The sequence below is a fragment of the Pelophylax lessonae genome (assembly GCF_965119305.1).
Source record: "Pelophylax lessonae genome assembly, chromosome: 2".
NCBI classification, from domain to species: domain Eukaryota; kingdom Metazoa; phylum Chordata; class Amphibia; order Anura; family Ranidae; genus Pelophylax; species Pelophylax lessonae.
The window spans coordinates 434058840-434076368 of NC_138769.1; the positions used below are offsets into that span (position 1 = coordinate 434058840).

Sequence of the window (17529 nt, forward strand, 5' to 3'; positions counted from 1 at the left end):
CGCCCGCTTTGTTTACACAAGTGGGCGGATTTCCTCACTCGATCCCCGACAATCGGGAAGAGCGGCGGTGATCACCGCCTCTCCTCCCCTGGCCCGACTCCCGCTGTGTCTGAATACAGCGGGAACCAGCCTCCAGCGGCACCCGCGCGCCGCCGAGAGGGGGTGTTGTCCAGCGACATAGGTCTACATCGCTGGACGATAACGAGCCACTTTGCCGCAGTACCAGCTCAGTGAGCGGTCGGCAAGTGGTTAAGCGAGGAGAACTTAGTAATCCATCATGGAGTCATGTACCATCAATGTTGAATTTTTGGGAGAGAAAATCTATGGTTATTCTGAATAGCATTCACCCATTGAATTACTGTAAATGTTACCTGCAAGTCCCTTTCCCATTTCGCTATTGAGGGAGTTTTTTCATTGCCACTTTTGCTGGATAACCTGATCTGTTAAAGAAAGTTAACATATAACTCATTTACTATCAGGATCACCAGATGAAAATTTTTGAGAAAAACCTTAAAAAAAAATAAAAAAATCAATGCAGCAACCACACCTAATAACTGATCAGCTACAACATAATACTGTTTTTAATACTGTTCTTAAAACTGCTGCAATAGAATGGGGTTTGTGTTGGGCATGCTTTGTGACCACTGTGTCCTTAGGACACAGCTGAACACAGATTGTGGAAAAAGGACAATCACAGTGGCCCTTTGCCATGTAATCGGCTGTGTCCAATCACAGCTGATTACATGTAAGCAGACTTGCTGGTTTACGGCAGTCCTTTCCTCACACGCTGTCTCTGTGTGAGGAAAGATGATAACCAGCAAAGCTGTCAACACAGTTTACACTGATAATAAGGGCACTGATTATCAGTGCCCTGATTATCGGTGCAGTCACATCTGTGCAGATCAGTGCAGCTTATCAGGGCCACCTATCAGTGCCCATCAGAGCCACCTATCAGTGCCCATCAGTTCAGTCTCATCAGTGTCCATCAGTGCAACCTCATCAGTGCCCATCAGTGCAGCCTCAAAAGTGCACATTAAGAGATAGGAGAAGAAAAGCAGCGCCACCTCAGTGTAGATTAAAAGGTTATTTATTACATAAAAACAATGTAGTAACTCACACAGAGGAAATAGTTGATCAGCAAATGGTGATGGTTCATCTGCAACACTGTAGGGATGTTAGGGAAGTACACTGTGGTGGCCGTGGTCCTGGCTGTGCCGGTGGAGTTCGACACTTCCTGTGTTCCTGGCAGCATTCAGTATCCAGGCTTACATCCAATAGTGGCAGGGGGGTGCCAGTCAGCCTACTGTCATGTACCTGGTTCTGAAGCCGAAATGCTGAGAGGGCTCTCCTTGTGGCTGAGTTCTCGGTGTCCCTGAAGGTGGTAACAGGAAACACGAAGCCCAAAGTAGCAGGGATTGCCAGCTGTGCCCCAGATGAGGGTTGGTGGTAGGGAGATCTTTCTGCAGGTGAACACCAGAGGAGGTGAGCACTAGGACCCAGGAGTGCTGAGGATGTTGCAGACTGCACATGGCTGGAAGTAGTTTGTAATGGAAAGTGCAGCTGGCAGGATCAACAGGTAAGTACTGGAGGCAGGTACTGCAGGCTGGGTACAGCAGGTGGGCACCAAGGCGGATCACAGCAGACAAGGCACAGCCGAAGGCATAGTTGGGGACAGAAGCAGAGGTCAGTAAGCCAGTGGTAAACAGATCAGATAGCAGAGTTGTGGTTAGGCAAGGGGTCATACACAGGGCACATGACAAGAGAAGATCCGTGAACAATCCGAGGTCAGAGCGGGGGGCGAGACAAGACGAATCCAAGAGCATGCCCGGTTGACAACAGGTGATCAGAAGCAGCAGCAAACACAGGAACAGGAAGCAGGAAACAGGAAGATGAAGACCAGTCAGCAATGTTCATGTGCCACAGATATCCTTTTAAAGGCCAGAGGGTGCTGGGATTGGACGTCCACTTTGTGGGCCAGCATGCACACGTCTTCGCCCTAGCGAACGTGCGCTTGCAATACGTGTGTGCGTATTCATGCTGGCGCGGCCATGTTGAGAATTGGCTAATGTGCCAGGTCTATATGATCGATTATTCTCCGGCTAGTTCCCTGACAATCAGTAAAGAAGAAATATTAATCATTTGCAAAAGTTTATACCAGACACTAAGAAAAAAATGTTTTGTTTGTTTGGCAAAAAATAAAAAGCTCAGTGGTGATTAAATACCACCAAAAGAAAACTCTATCTGTGCCAAAAAAATGATAAAAATTGCACGTGGGTACACAAAGTGCAACAGGACTGAAAGCTGAAAATTGGCCAGGGCAGCGAAGGGGGTGAGAGTGCCCAGTACTGAAGGGGTTAACAGTGTTATAGCTTGACCTAACCAATGTCCCTTAATAGCTTTGTTAATATGTATGGCGAGGGAAGTATATTCATATACTGTATATTGTCATTACATGTATTAACCATATACAAATATCAGAAAGAATTTGGTTGATTTACTAAATTATAATAGACTGTGCCCTTTGCAGGTGCAATTGCACTCATTTTCCTCAGAGCTTAGGGAATGCTGCGAAGCTTCACTTTGTAAAGAATACCCTATCAGGTGCAAGGAAAATGTATTTTTTATTTACAGGTACTTATGTAGCATCATTAATTTACACCGAGCTTTACACACTGCCCTCAAGGAACTTACAATTTAAGGTTCCTTACTCACCTGAATCATACATACACATATTAGGGCCAATTTAGGCAGGATCCAATTAAGCTACCAGCATGTCTTTTGAGTGTGGGAGGAAAGCCGAGTACCTGGAGGAAACCCACGCTGGTACAGGGAGAACAGGCAAACTCCAGACAGGTAGTTGCCATGGTTGGGATTTAGTGCTGCTAGATATAAGTGCTAACCACTAAGCCACTGTGCTGCCTGCAATAAAAAAATGCATTTTTGCTTGTACATGATTGGATGATGAAGATCAAAAGAGCTTTACCACATTCACTAATGTGTAATCTGGGGAAAATAAGTGCAACTGCACTTGTAAAGTGCACAGTCTATTTACAAATCAACCCCAATATGTTTTGGGATGCTGGTCCTTTAATAGTTGCATGTAATAAAGACCATTTGGAAAACAAACTAAAATAGGAGTGACCACTGGAAATCACTTTCAAAGGTCAATATTAAAGTAAAATGCAGTGTTTCTAAATAGTAACAGGCATAATATAATCAAACTGATACACAAACACTGTTGTTCCAATATCATTCCTATATGGAAATATAACTTCTGATTTTCTTTTTTTAGGTAAAGGAAAAAGGCTCCACCAGGGTTCATGCTATAAACAATGTCAACAAAGCACTTCAGATCTTGCAAAAAAATAATGTAAGTACTTACAAAAACCAAATATTGAATAATTATGTCCTTATATTTTTTATTTGGACCTTGATTTTTTTCCATTTAACTATCCAGAAGAGTTCATTATCAGGGTGGAAATACACTGTCTGATAGCAGCTCCTTTCTCTTTCTGTATATTGGGTTGGTGAAATTCTCGCGCTGTCACTCTATATGAATCCTTAATTCCTTTAAAGCTGCAGGTACTGTTATTGGTAACCTACGCAATTCAGAAATTTATAACAGGGGGGAGTACCGCGCTTAAAAGGTGCTTAGTGCATGTTATTCATACTAATTACATTTAATAAATTTACTTTCAGTGCTTTCAAATGTTTATAATAAAATCCCTTGTGCTAAAATTATATAGATATTCTCCAGTGCATAAAATTATATAAATATTCTCCAGTGCATAAAATTTAAAAAAATTCTCATTAATAAATAAAATATTTCTTACAAGTGATGTAAATATGTGCTATAAACAATCCTTAAATATATCAAAATTTGTTAAAATAAAGTACCAGTGATAAATTATGTGCTTATAAGCTTCCAATAATTAAATAATTCAAAAGTGAAAAAGTGCCAAAGTGTCCTTATATATATAAATAAAGTGGTGTATATTCAGACGCCTTTTCTTTCCCAAAATTCATGCAGGTGCTCTTCCATGCAGTGGCCACTAGGTGTCCTAAGCGCTCACCTCAATTGGCTTTATAACCAGCTTTGTATGGTATCATATGTGATATTTCCTCCTTTTCTATGGTTGATGGATCCGGTCACTAATTCTCACACTTATCCCTTTTCAAACGATATTCCAAGGGGTGTGTGTGGAGCCTTTGAATCTCCAAAATAAATGGGGCCACAATAGTGAAGTACCGTTTGGTGATTTTATTAAAACAGATTTAAAATAACAGACTCACATTTTCCTTCGTCTTTGCCAATGCATAACAATCGTAATGTCGCTACGTCACTTCCGGTTTGGCGTCCTACGCGTTACGCTGCGTGCCCACACAGCCCCATTTATTTTGGAGATTCAAAGGCTCCACACACACCCCTTGGAATATCGTTTGAAAAGGGATAAGTGTGAGAATTAGTGACCGGATCCATCAACCATAGAAAAGGAGGAAATATCACATATGATACCATACAAAGCTGGTTATAAAGCCAATTGAGGTGAGCGCTTAGGACACCTAGTGGCCACTGCATGGAAGAGCACCTGCATGAATTTTGGGAAAGAAAAGGCGTCTGAATATACACCACTTTATTTATATATATAAGGACACTTTGGCACTTTTTCACTTTTGAATTATTTAATTATTGGAAGCTTATAAGCACATAATTTATCACTGGTACTTTATTTTAACAAATTTTGATATATTTAAGGATTGTTTATAGCACATATTTACATCACTTGTAAGAAATATTTTATTTATTAATGAGAATTTTTTTAAATTTTATGCACTGGAGAATATTTATATAATTTTATGCACTGGAGAATATCTATATAATTTTAGCACAAGGGATTTTATTATAAACATTTGAAAGCACTGAAAGTAAATTTATTAAATGTAATTAGTATGAATAACATGCACTAAGCACCTTTTAAGCGCGGTACTCCCTCCTTTCTCTTTCTGATCAAAAATTATTATAGAATGGGAAACTAAATACTGCAGACCTGTAATTGGCTAGTAGAATAGATTCCAGGTACTATCCCCCTCCTGCCTCCTCCTCTTCAACTTCCTGTTAACCCATTCCTAAAAGCAATATGAGGGCATGAAAGCTACTATTGATAACTTTCCTCTGAAAATACTACTTGTCTGGCTGCCATTAGGACTTATCATCTGACTCTGATGCTTTATCAGTCACTGACCTAGTCAAAGTCAGAGCCGTCTTAATGCATGGGCCAACCTGGGCCCTGCTCTGGGCCTATTAATCCCCATATGGGATGAATAGAAGAGGAGAGCTGGCGGGGATTGGAGCAGTAGACATCCCTCCAGCATAAGCAGCAGTGGTAACATCATGCCTGAATCTAGGGAGGTACTGGAGAGGGATAGCCACTCCAAGCCCTCCACCACCCCTGATGCTTGCCAGCAGTCTCCCATCCCTGCATGGTACACATCTTGAGCACAGCACTCCTCCTTCCCATCCGATTTCCTTACAGCTACGATGTACACAGTGGATAGTGAGCTACTGCAGCTAAGTTGCCGTTCCGAACATGGAATATCACAAGTTGGAACTGCAACCATTAGCTAGCTATACACTGTGCCCATTGTAGCTGTGTATAAGGGAATCAGATTTCAGCTCCAGTGTGTGCTGTGTGGGGAGCAGGAGCTCTTAGTGCCTGTGTTCAGGCTGTGTGCATTGCAAGGATAGGAGAAAGAGCTCTGCCTAGTACATTGCCATCAGTGATCCATGTACTGTGCCCTCCTGCCTGTCCCTGTGCTGTGCCCTCCTGCCTCTCTTACTGTGCCCTCCTAACTCCCTGTGCTGTGCCTTTCTAATTCCCTGTACTGTGCCCCTCTGCCCCCTGTACCCTCCTGCCAGTTCAGTGCTATGCCCCCTGCCTGCTCTGTGCCCTCTTGCCCCCCTGTACTGTGCCATCCTGCCCACTCTGTGCTGTGCCCTCCTGTCTGCTCTTTGCCCTCCTGTACTGTGCCCTCATGCCCACTCTGTGATGTGCCCTCTTGCCGGCTCTGTGTTCTCATGCCTGTCTTGTACTGTGCCCTCCTGCCCATCCTGTGCTGTGCATTTCTGTCTGCTCTGCTCTGTGCCATCCTGACCACCCTGTACTGTGCCCTCTTGCCCACTGTACTGTATCCTCCTTCCACCTTGTACTGTGTCCTCCTGCTCACCTTATACTTTTTCCTCCTGACTCCCACACTGTTCCCTCCTGCCCCACATACTGTGCCCTCCTGCCCGCCCTGTAATGTGCCCTCCTGTCTGCCCTGTTCTGTGCCCCCTTGTCTGCCCATTACTGTGCCCACCTTCCTGCCCTGTACAATGCCCTTCTGCCCCCTGTACTGTTCCCTCTTGCACCCCCCTGTACTGTGCTCATCTGCCCCCCTGTACTGTGCCCTCTTGCCTCCCTGTGCTGGCATAAGCATTTATGAAGGAGGGGGAGTGTGTACAGTTAGAGCGCTAGTGTAAAAAGTAATGTGAGCAATATGTACAGGGTAAAAGAGGGTCAGTGTATAAAGGGGGCAGTGTAAATAATGGGGGGAAGTGTGTAGAGAGGGTGGGGCAGTGTGTACTGGGGGTGAATTTAATTTAAGATAATTCTCTTCCATGTGTTTGTTATTTCTAATCAGACTAAAAAGCCATCCTCAATATGTAGCATAATTTAGCCAATGCCTGATCTTTGCCGCAGTGCGCTACCATCTCCCTGGTAGGGGTCCAGTGCATTACTTTGCCCAGGGGCCCATGTCACTAATAAGATTGCACTGGTCAAAGTCCTATCAGCACTTTGACTTAACTTGATGTGCATTTGTTCTAGGTAATTGACACAAAAAATTATGCCAGATGGTCAGCATGAGAGCCAAGCAACTAGAATTTTCAGAAGGAAATCAGTAATGAAAATGTAAATGTTTCTCTCATAACAGGTTTCCTATATCATGAAGGGCAATGGTCTAAGAAGATCTCCTCATTCTGCTACTCGGAGGGACCCTGTGTTTATGCACATGTTCACCTTCTGAACATGTTACCCAAATTTATGGTATAAAATGCAACATGGTCAGCAACAGAGCCATCCCCCCTGCTTGTCCCAGGGATCTTCTCCCCATACTCACTGCCACAATTCAAAGAGCGTGTGGCCGTGTAGGGATCTGCCCACACAACCGGGTCATTAATTCACAGATCCCTGTGATTTAATGAACTACAAGTACCGACAGCCTTTGTGGCTGTCAGCTTGTAATCCTGAATGAACTTCCACTCTGCTGATGAGCGCTGTGGTAGTTCATTAATTCTTCGTGTCAGTGTAAAACTGCCTGCCTGTAGGAGCAGACAGCTTACACTGACAGTCTGCAGGAGACCTGTATGGTATTATATCTTTGCTAATCCCTGCTGCAATGCTTTCCAGGCTCCTAAAACAAACAAAAAAATAGTAAACGCACATTTTGTTTACCAGCAAAATGTGCATTTATTTGTTTTTGGTAAAATGTAAATGCATCCTTTAACCTTGCAAATACATCTCAGAACATCTTTTTTTTTTTATCCTTGGGTCACTCATTAATAAACAGTTTGAGTCCTTTAGGCAGTTCTAAAAATTATATTAAAGGGAAAAAAAGGAAACGCATTTGTTCACCATGTTTCTCCCTTTCTTTATCCGATTAACTGCTGAAATTACATTTACATATAAGTGTATTTTTTTCCACTAAATGAAGAAGAATATGAGTTATAAAAAATCTTCTATGTGTTTGTTTTATTTGAGAGTTTGTCTTTACTGCATTAGCAGGTGGATTTAAATGGCTCTGCAGTATTACCTGTAAGATAAAGTTAAACAGGCATTGCATTTACTTACCATATTAGTCCAAATATACAGTGATGTAAATAAGTTACCCTACTAGCGGTACTTAAAACTTCTACAATAACCTCTAAAATATGTTTTCATAGTTTTCATTTAAACTCAAGGATAAATTCAAATGAATGACATTATTTCTGAAAGAATCTTGTTTCAAAGTAGCCAAACACAAGAAAGATAAATGTTCAGCTGCCTGACATATTGTAATACTTGATAACTTTACTAGGACACTGCTTAAGATGCGTCTCTACTATACTGTATATTGATTTATCAGTCTGTAAAGGACATATTTGGAGCTTGCATAGCCTGAAATATACTCATAAATCTTTGTAAATTTATGAATTGCTAAAGTGACCTAGATTATCATGTCAGAAAGTTACATTCTGCAAAAAGAATGTTTTCTGGCTACCAATGAAGGCCAACAACATAGATATTTGAAAAATATACAAACCCCTTATGCAGAAAGGCTTAAACTGACTGTATTTCAAGTTAATACGTAGTGTGTTCCATTATTCCAATGGACACAATGTCAGCTTGGTTCCATCTGCACATTGCATCTTCTCAGGGCCGCTGATAGGGCAGTACAACCAGCCCTGTTGTACCGGGCCCGGGCTCCATCAGCTCTACAAGGGGCCCGGGCAGCATCACAGTAAATTTCTGCATGTTCAAAAAAAATCGTTTTTTCTAAACCTTTTCCTAATTTGTAATTTCTTGGGGGTGTAATTACATTTTCCTGGGCCCTATAATGACAGCAGAAGGGCCCAGGAAGTGAGTGCAGTGGCGGGACTTTTTTTCCATTTTCGGGTCGCATGTATACATAGGATTTAGTTCCATGGTGATTTGCTGCAATATAGTCCTGGCTGCTGCTGTCCACTGCTTTGCCTGGCGGAGGGATACAATAATTCTCTGCTCAGCCCCGCCTCCCCTTACTCAAGTGCAGAGTGTGATCATGTACGGAGGCAGATTGCTCAGCAGCTGACAGGGAACAGCAGGAGGACAGCGTGGCTGGATTGGACACAGTGAGTGAAGAACAGAGGATAGAGTCCTCACTGTGTCCTATGATCTCAGCATAAAAATCACACAGGCTACAGGTGCCCTGTCACAGTGTCACATGAATGCTGGGGATGCTGACTTTAAGCTATGACTGTAGTGAGTGTTACTGCATAACAAAGTCAGCATCCCCAGCATCCATATGACACTGTGACAGGGCACCTGTAGCCTGTGTGATTTTCATGCTGGTGATCATAGGACACAGTGAGATGCTACTTTAAACTTGTGTTTGGGGGACAGTAAACATGTGCAGTCAAACCACTCCCCTTTAACCTCTTCCCGCCCATTGATGTATCAGTGTTCTGTCAGAATAGCGCTACCTATCAGATTCTGCTAGCAGAAGTGGCATTCGGAAAGAACAACTTACTGCGCATGCACCATGTGTTCCAACATGGCGACTATGCGTTCCAATAGGTTTCCTAATGTGACAGAACACCAAGCAGCAGCGGACATCTTCTTACACCCACGAAAGTCTGGAGTTTTACATTTATTTTAGCAGTAAACTCACCTTATATACTGAAATAGACTATTTCACCGCAGCCGAGTGGAACAGTCTATTTCACTATATAATCAGTTTGTCGCTGAGCAGTGCGGGGTGTACCAAGGTGGCCGTCACCACATTGGCCGCAGGTTTCTCGCTATATTTACTAGAATACAATAATAATACAAATGTAATACTGTGATTTATTCTATAAGGTCAGTTTACTGATAAAATAAATGTAAAATTGAAGACTTGCGTGGGTGTAAGAAGATGTCCACCGCTGCTTCGTGTCATTAAGAAAGCTATTGGTATGCATAGCGGCCATGTTGGAATGCATGACGCATGCGCAGTAAGTTGTTCTAGTCTGTATATTACTTCCGGTAGCAGAATCTGATAGGTAGCGCTATTCTGACAGAACACTGGCACGTCCCTGGATTGGAAGGGTGATATCTTGGTCATCCCTGCATCATAATAGCCCCAGCAACTTTGCACAAAGTAACATAATTAAAATAAAATGTAAAACCTTTTTAAAGCCCCCATTCCCCCTTGTTCATGAGTAATTGCAAACATGCATGTTGGTCCCGCACATATATACGTAAACGGTGACAAACCTGCATTTTGTTTTGAGGCGGGGCCAGGGATGGGGTTGAAGGGGGCCCCATCAGGTAGGCTGTACGGGGCCCCATCATTCCTAACAGCAGCCCTGCATCTTCTCCAATGTTTTTATCCTAAAAGTAGGTGTTTAATAAGATCACCATTACTATCACAGAAATAAAATACATTGCACATTGTAACCCCTGGTATAGATTTTAATGACACACTGAAAATGCATTTGGTATAGACTGATTCACATCACAATTTCAGCATCCCAGAGGCTTTTTTGCATGCAACTTTAGACACATTTCTGATGCATCTTCAATGTGTTGCAATGTAAAATCTTAAAACAATTGTTTCTTTAACCGCTTCCATACAGAGCAGTTAGACCCCCTTCCTGCCCAGACCAATTTTCAGCTTTCAGCACTCTCACACTTTGAATGACAATTGCTCAGTCATGCTACACTGTAACCAAACAAAATTTTTATCATTTTTTTCACACAAATAGAGCTTTCTTTTGGTGGTATTTGATCACAACTGGGGTTTTTTTTTTGTGATATAAGCAAAAAAAAAGCAAAAATTTTGCAAAAAAAAACACTTTTTTTTAGTTTCTATTATAAAATTTTGCAAAAAATTAATTTTTCTTCATACATTTGGGCCAAAATTTATACTGCTACATATCTCTGGTAAAATTAACCCAAATTAGTGTATATTATTTAGTCTGTGTGAAAGTTATTGAGTCTAGAAGCTATGGTACCAATTACTGAAAATTGATCACACCAGATGTACTGATGGCCTATCTCCTTTCTTGAGGCCCTGAAATGTCAGGACAGTACAAATACCCCCCAAATGACCCCTTTTTGTAAAGTAGACAGTCCAAGGTATTTAGTAAGAGGCATGGTGAGTTTTTTGAAGTTATAATTTTTTCCCACAATTCTTGGGAAAATGAAGAAAACATTTTTTTTTTTTCCCAAAACGTTGTCAATTTATAAGCTATTTCTAACACATAGCATGTACACAGCAAAAATGACACCCCAAAATTCATTCTGCTACTCCTTCTGAGTATGGTGATACCACATGTGTGAGACTTTTACACAGCCTGGCCACAAAAAGAGACTCCACGTCCAAGTAGCACCATAAGGCGTTTTAGGAGCATAAATACACATAAAACTTTCTTACTACCTATCACACTTTTCAAGGCCCTAGAGCACCAATACAATGGAAAAGTCCACAAAATGACCCCATTTTGGAAAGCAAACACTCCAACGTATATTCTATGAGGCATTATGGGTCCTTTGAACATGTCATTTTTTTCCACAAGTTTTTGGAAAATGTGGGAAAAAAATAAAAACTTTTTTTTTTTTACACGAAGTTGTCAATTTATAGGATATTCCTAACACATAGCATGTACATAGCAAAAATGACACCCCAAAATACATTCTGCCACTCCTCCTGAGTATGGCAATACCACATGTGTGAGACTTTTTCACAGCCTAGCCATATAGAGGGGCCCAACATCCAAGGAGCATCATCATGCATCCTAGCCACTTGCCTAGGCCTATTTTTGACATTTGGTGTTTACAAGCTAAAATCAGTTGTTTTTGCTAGAAAACTACTTAGAACCCCAAAACATTATATATTTTTTTTTAGCAGAGACCCTAGAGAATAAAATGGAGATTATTGCAATATTTTTTATTACACCGTATTTGCGCATCGGTCTTCCAAACGCCATTTTTTGGGAAAAAATTCACTTTTTTTAATTAAAAAATAAGAAACTAGTAAAGTTAGCCCAATTGTTTTCCATAATGTGAAAGATAATGTTACGCCGAGTAAATAGATACCCAACATGTCATGCTTCAAAATTGCGCACGCTCACAGAATGGTGACAAACTTTGGTACTTAAAAATCCCCATAGGTGACATTTTAAAAATTTCTATAGGTTGCTATCTTAGAGTAACAGAGGAGGTCTAGGGCTCAAATTATTGCTCTTGCTCTAACGATCGCGACGATACCTCACATGTGTAGTTTGAACACTGTTTACATATGTGGGCGGGGTTTCCGTATGCGTTCGCTTCTGCACGCGAGCTCGCGGGGACAGGGCGCTTTAATTTTTTTTTTTTTTTTTTTTACTATTTATTTTATTTATTATTTTTTATTTTTACACTGTTTTTTTAAAAAAAAAAATTGATCATTTTTATTTCTATTACAAGAAATGTAAACATTACTTGTAATAGAAAAAGGCACGACAGGACCTCTTTTTTGTGAGATCTGGGGGTCAAAAAGTCCTCAGATCTCACAAGTACACTAAAAGATAGAAAAAATAAAAATAAAAAAATAAAAAAAAATTAAATAAAATGAAAAAAAAAAGGGTATTTAGGTTTAAACGGAGGACGTATATAAACCTTTTTGGACTTAGACATGGTGGCTGTATGAAGGGTGACAGGTACTCGGGTACTTTGCTGGGCAGGTGACAGGTACTCTGGTACTGATGAGCAAGTGGCAGGTACTCGAGTACTCCGATAGGCAGGTGACAGGTACTCGGGTACTCTTATGGGCAGGTGACAGGCAGGTGATAGGTACTGATGAGTAGTACTGATACTGATAGGTGATACTGATACTGTACTGATGGGTACGGATGATCAGTACTGATACTAATAGGTGATAGGTGCTGATGGGTACTGATGAGTACTGATGAGTAGTGATGGGTACTGATGAGCAGGTGGCAAGTACTCGGGTACTTCGGGTGTCAGGTACTCTGATGAGCAGGTGGAAGGTACTCGGGTACTCTGTTGGGTAGGTGACAGGTACTTGGGTACTCTGATGGGTAGGTGACAGGTACTCGGGTACTCCGATGACGGGTACTTGGGTACTCCGGTGACGGGTACTCAAAGTACCAGAGTACCTGTCATCAGAGTACCCGAGTACCTGTCATCAGAGTACCCGAGTACCTGTCATCAGAGTACCCGAGTACCCGTCATCAGAGTACCCGAGTACCTGTCATCAGAGTACCCGAGTACACGTCATCAGAGTACCCGAGAACCCGTCATCAGAGTACCCGAGTACCTGTCATCAGAGTACCCGAGTACCTGTCATCAGAGTACCCGAGTACCTGTCACCAGCCCATCAGAGTACCTGTCATCAGCCCATCAGAGTACCCGAGTACCTGTCATCAGAGTACCTGATGGGCTGGTGACAGGTACTCGGGTACTTTGATGGGCTAGTGACAGGTGCTCTTTATTGGGGGGGGGGCAATCAGTGTGGTTGGGGTGCACTGTACTTGGTAACTAGCTGTTACCGCACTCTCTTCCTCACACAGGATCAGTGTGTGAGGAGGAGAACACGGTGACAGCTAGTTATTGTGTTCTCTGATGACATTTGTGACCGGCTGTGATTGGACACAGCCGGTCACGTGGTAAAGAGCCAATTTCATTGGCTCTTTACCTAGATCGGGGATGGGCTCTGTCCGAGGGACGAGCCTCGTCCCTGATCGCCGCGCTGCGCGCCCCCGGGGGGCGCGCATTAAGGAAGGAACGAGCGGCTCGCGCTGGAGCCGCTCATGTGATCGGCTGTGATTGACACAGCCGATCACGTGGTAAACAGCCAATTTCATTGGCTGTTTACCTTGATCGGGGTTGGGCTCAGTCCGAGGGACGAGCCTCACCCCCGATCGCCGCGCTGCGCGCCCCCGGGGGCGCGCAGTAGCTGGGAGGTCCGTACGCCGTCATATGAAGTCCGCCCGGATCGAGAAAGGATTTGTGCCGACGTCTTTTTACATGACGCGGTACGGAAGGGGTTAAAGAAAATACTTCCTGATTCCCCAAGAGACACTCCAGATATTCACTGGATCAACTTTACCTATACATATTAGTATCCAGTTATATTAAGTGTATCTAGGAAAGAATCCAGGCCTTTCTTAAAACAATCTACTAAGCTGGTCACAACCAGCTCTTGAGGGACACTATTTCACATTTTAAGAGTTCTTACTGTGTAGAAGCCTTTCTATATTTGGAGATAAAATCTCTTCTCCACCAGGCATAAAGAGTGCCCCCTTGTCCTCTGTGATGACCTTGTGAATAACTCAACACCAAGTTCACTATAGTTACATAGTTACATAGATAGTGAGGTTGAAAAAAGACACCAGTCCATCCAGTTCAACCTATGATGTGTGTGTGTGTTTGCTGCTAACCGTGCATTGTATACCCCTGTACGTTGTGGTCTTTAAGGTGCCCATCTAATAGTTTTTTGAAACTATCAATGCTCACTGCTGATACCACTGCTTGTGGAAGAGAATTCCGCATCCTTACTGCTCTTACAGTGAAGAACCCCCTGCATATTTTAAGGTTAAACCGCCTTTTCTCTAGTCTTAGTGAGTGGCCACGTGTCTTATTGTATTTCCTTTCTCTGAATAGGTTTTTCCATATGCTAGGGTTGCTAGTACAATATTTGTACATTGATATCATATCCCCCCCTCAATCATCTCTTCTCCAGAGAGAATAGGTTCAGTGCTTGTAGTCTTTCCTCATAGTTGATGTCCTCCATTCCCCAAATTCTTTTTGTTGCCCTTCTCTGGACTTTCTCCAGTTCCAGCACATCCTTCCTGAGGACCGGTGCCCAGAACTGGACAGCATACTCCAGATGTGGCTAGACCAGAATCTTGTACTATATGGACCACTTATGTATTTTTAGATGTTAATCAAATCTCCCCTTAATCTCCTCTTCTAAATAGAGAATAAATTCAGTTCAGCTAATTGTTCCTCATATCTGAGCTCCTCCATGCCTCTTATCAGTTTGGTTGCCGTTCTCTGCACTTTTTCCAGTTCCCCAATATCCTTTTTATGAACTGGTGTCCAAAACTAAACTGCATATTCCAAATGAAGTCTTACTAAAGATTTATACAGGGGTAAAATGAAATATTTCTCTCTGCAGTCCATGTCTCTCCTTATACAAGAAGAGATTTTGCTTGCTTTGGAAACTGCAGCTTGGCATTGCATGGCCATTATTAAGCTTATAATCTACCAGAACAACCAGATCTTTCTTTACCATTGACTGCCTCAGCTGTTCTCCCCTTCAATTATGTGTAATGCATGCATATTCTTAGCCCACCAAATTCATTACTTTACATTTATCAACATTAAACCTCATTTGCCACACAGTTGCCCAATGAAACAGTGCATTAAGGTCAGCTTGTAAGTTGGAGACATCCTGTACATGCATTTCCACTCAATTATATACTTTTTCATGCATTCTGTAAGAAAAAATAATACAGCAGGGTGTACTTTTTTGAAAGCATTGAAACAAACTGCACTAGTGTAAATTAGGGCCAAAGGAAAACATGGCAATTACTGTACAAGCAATCTGAATGCATTTTTAAGAATCCAATGAAAAGTTTTGGGTGTATACCAGCCCTTAAAAAGGATCTTAACCCCCCCCCCCCCAACAAAAAAAGGCATTAGAAATATTAGGGGGGAAGAGGAACAGTGGAACTCCCCCTTTTAGGTGAAGTTCCGCTTTAAGGTGTCTATCCAACCAAAACTTTTTTTGTAGGAAGAAGGTTAGAAAACTTGTATTTTTACTGCTATTTATGCTTTTATTAGATAGTTTTACCCCCACTTTTGGTCCTACTGAAAATGGTGTCATGAGACAGAAAGTAAGCAGAAATTTCCTAAAGCAAAATAGACCAAAAAAAATATAAAAAACTATCTGTTCTTAAAGAGTTGGGAAAGAGTAAGGCCTGTGTTGAAGGGCTTTGTGTGGATGTATCTCAGAGCATTCAGAATGCAATGACAAGTGTTAAAGGGAACAAACAGCTATTGAAAGTGACCCTCAAACCCCTATCAGATTTATTTTTGTTTCTATAACTGCTGCAGATTTCGCTAACTTTCTGTCTGGTAGAGCTGGTAACACTGCAACAGAAAGTGAGGGAAAATCTTTCTAACACAGCCAAAGTAAAAAAAAAAAAAAAAGGCAGGGGTTGCAACCCTTACTTGTTCTATCCAAAACTTAAAAGAAAAGTTTTGGCTTCATTTACATGTAGACATATGCTAGATTTACAAGACCATGGGTCAAATATAAAAATATTGTCTCAAACCCTCATTTTTAAAACTAATAACCTTAACAGGATGTTAAACGAAGGGGATATATTATTCCTGATAATGCACAAACTAAAGCTACCTTGAGGCTTAAGGCCTACTTCAAAATCAGCTGGTTATGATTAGAATGGGAATAAATTGTCTTTAGGCACATCTTGGCTTTACTAAGCAACCCTTGACACCATCTTCACAGGAGAACAACAGACTGATTGAGTATGGCTATCCAAGCTAATATGCACTGGGATAAGCCAATGCTTGTGGTGTCTGAAAAATCTCTCCTCTTCCTTTTCTAAAAAATCTAACCAACATTGTCTGACAATGTCTCACTATAATTTACTGTTTGTAGGTAACTTAACAAACATGCTTACAAGCAAAGAAGAACATTTATGAGTGGATTTAGACCGACTAAATTTGATGACCTCAGATATTAAAAGATAGGACACTTGCAGTGAGGGACCAACTAAAATATTTGAATGAATGGCTTCTAAATCTTGATCCTGAAACTACCCACTCTCAGAAAAACTGAAATCAAGATGGACAATTGACAGTTAATTGGTATTTTTTAATTTGCATATAAAACTATTGTATGAAATTTCCCCTTAACAAATCTTCTTTGAGTTTGCTTCCAAGCAGTTATTATCTACCCTTTACCATCCAGGTAAAGTATGGTAAAATGAAAGGAACTAAGGTTTGTGCTCTTCTCGATTTTCTCTCTCTGATTACCTCAGTAGTTTCAAGCAAAGAAAGCAATGCCTATGTGCAATCCTTTATCATTTAAAAAACATCTCCCAATTAACCAGCCGCTTTAAAATGAAGGAGCATTATAAATATTAAATAATTAAACATGTTTTAAAAGCTGGATCTGAATGTTTGTCTATTCTCTCATTTCACTTTTATTCAAGCAAGGGATTGTGTCTTTGTATGGATACAAATAAGATACAAGCTTATTTACTATTATATTGTGAAACCCTGTGATTTTGTTCAGTAAGCCACAGCAACCATTAAGATTACTTTAATTTAGAACAGAAATGATAGCGGATAAGTACCTTCAGGTGTCTGGGTTTTGCTCAATTCAACTGGACTGAACTTTAAAATAATTCCCCTTTAGAAAGGTCTACTTTTATTGTTACCATCGTATTGATAATACCACTGCAAAACAAACTGTAGTGCATGCTGCACTCATTCAGAGTTACAAGTAACTCTTGCTTAATCAACATGCATCATAACAACTTTACCTTCTCTGCTGGGTGCTCTAGAATGAAAATCTGAAACTGTTCAAAGGTGAAATGTATTAACGTGGAAAAACATTTCATGTTTTAAAACTTATTAGTCACACATTTCAATTACTAATCCAAACATATTAATAAATGCACTTTAGACTTTTAAGGGATTAGGGATTTTTGTTATTTCTAACTTTATATGACTT

The 17529-nt window shown here is 41.2% G+C and overlaps 1 protein-coding gene across 1 annotated transcript in view; it reads left to right on the forward strand.

The window, feature by feature from the left end:
* DMD (dystrophin) overlaps positions 1–17529 on the forward strand; it is a 3625631-nt gene that overhangs the window by 893442 nt on the left and 2714660 nt on the right. Inside the window, exon 4 of the mRNA XM_082246191.1 lies at positions 3293–3370. Within this exon, the coding sequence (XP_082102317.1) occupies positions 3293–3370 (78 nt within the window). The remainder of the gene's footprint in view (positions 1–3292; positions 3371–17529) is intronic.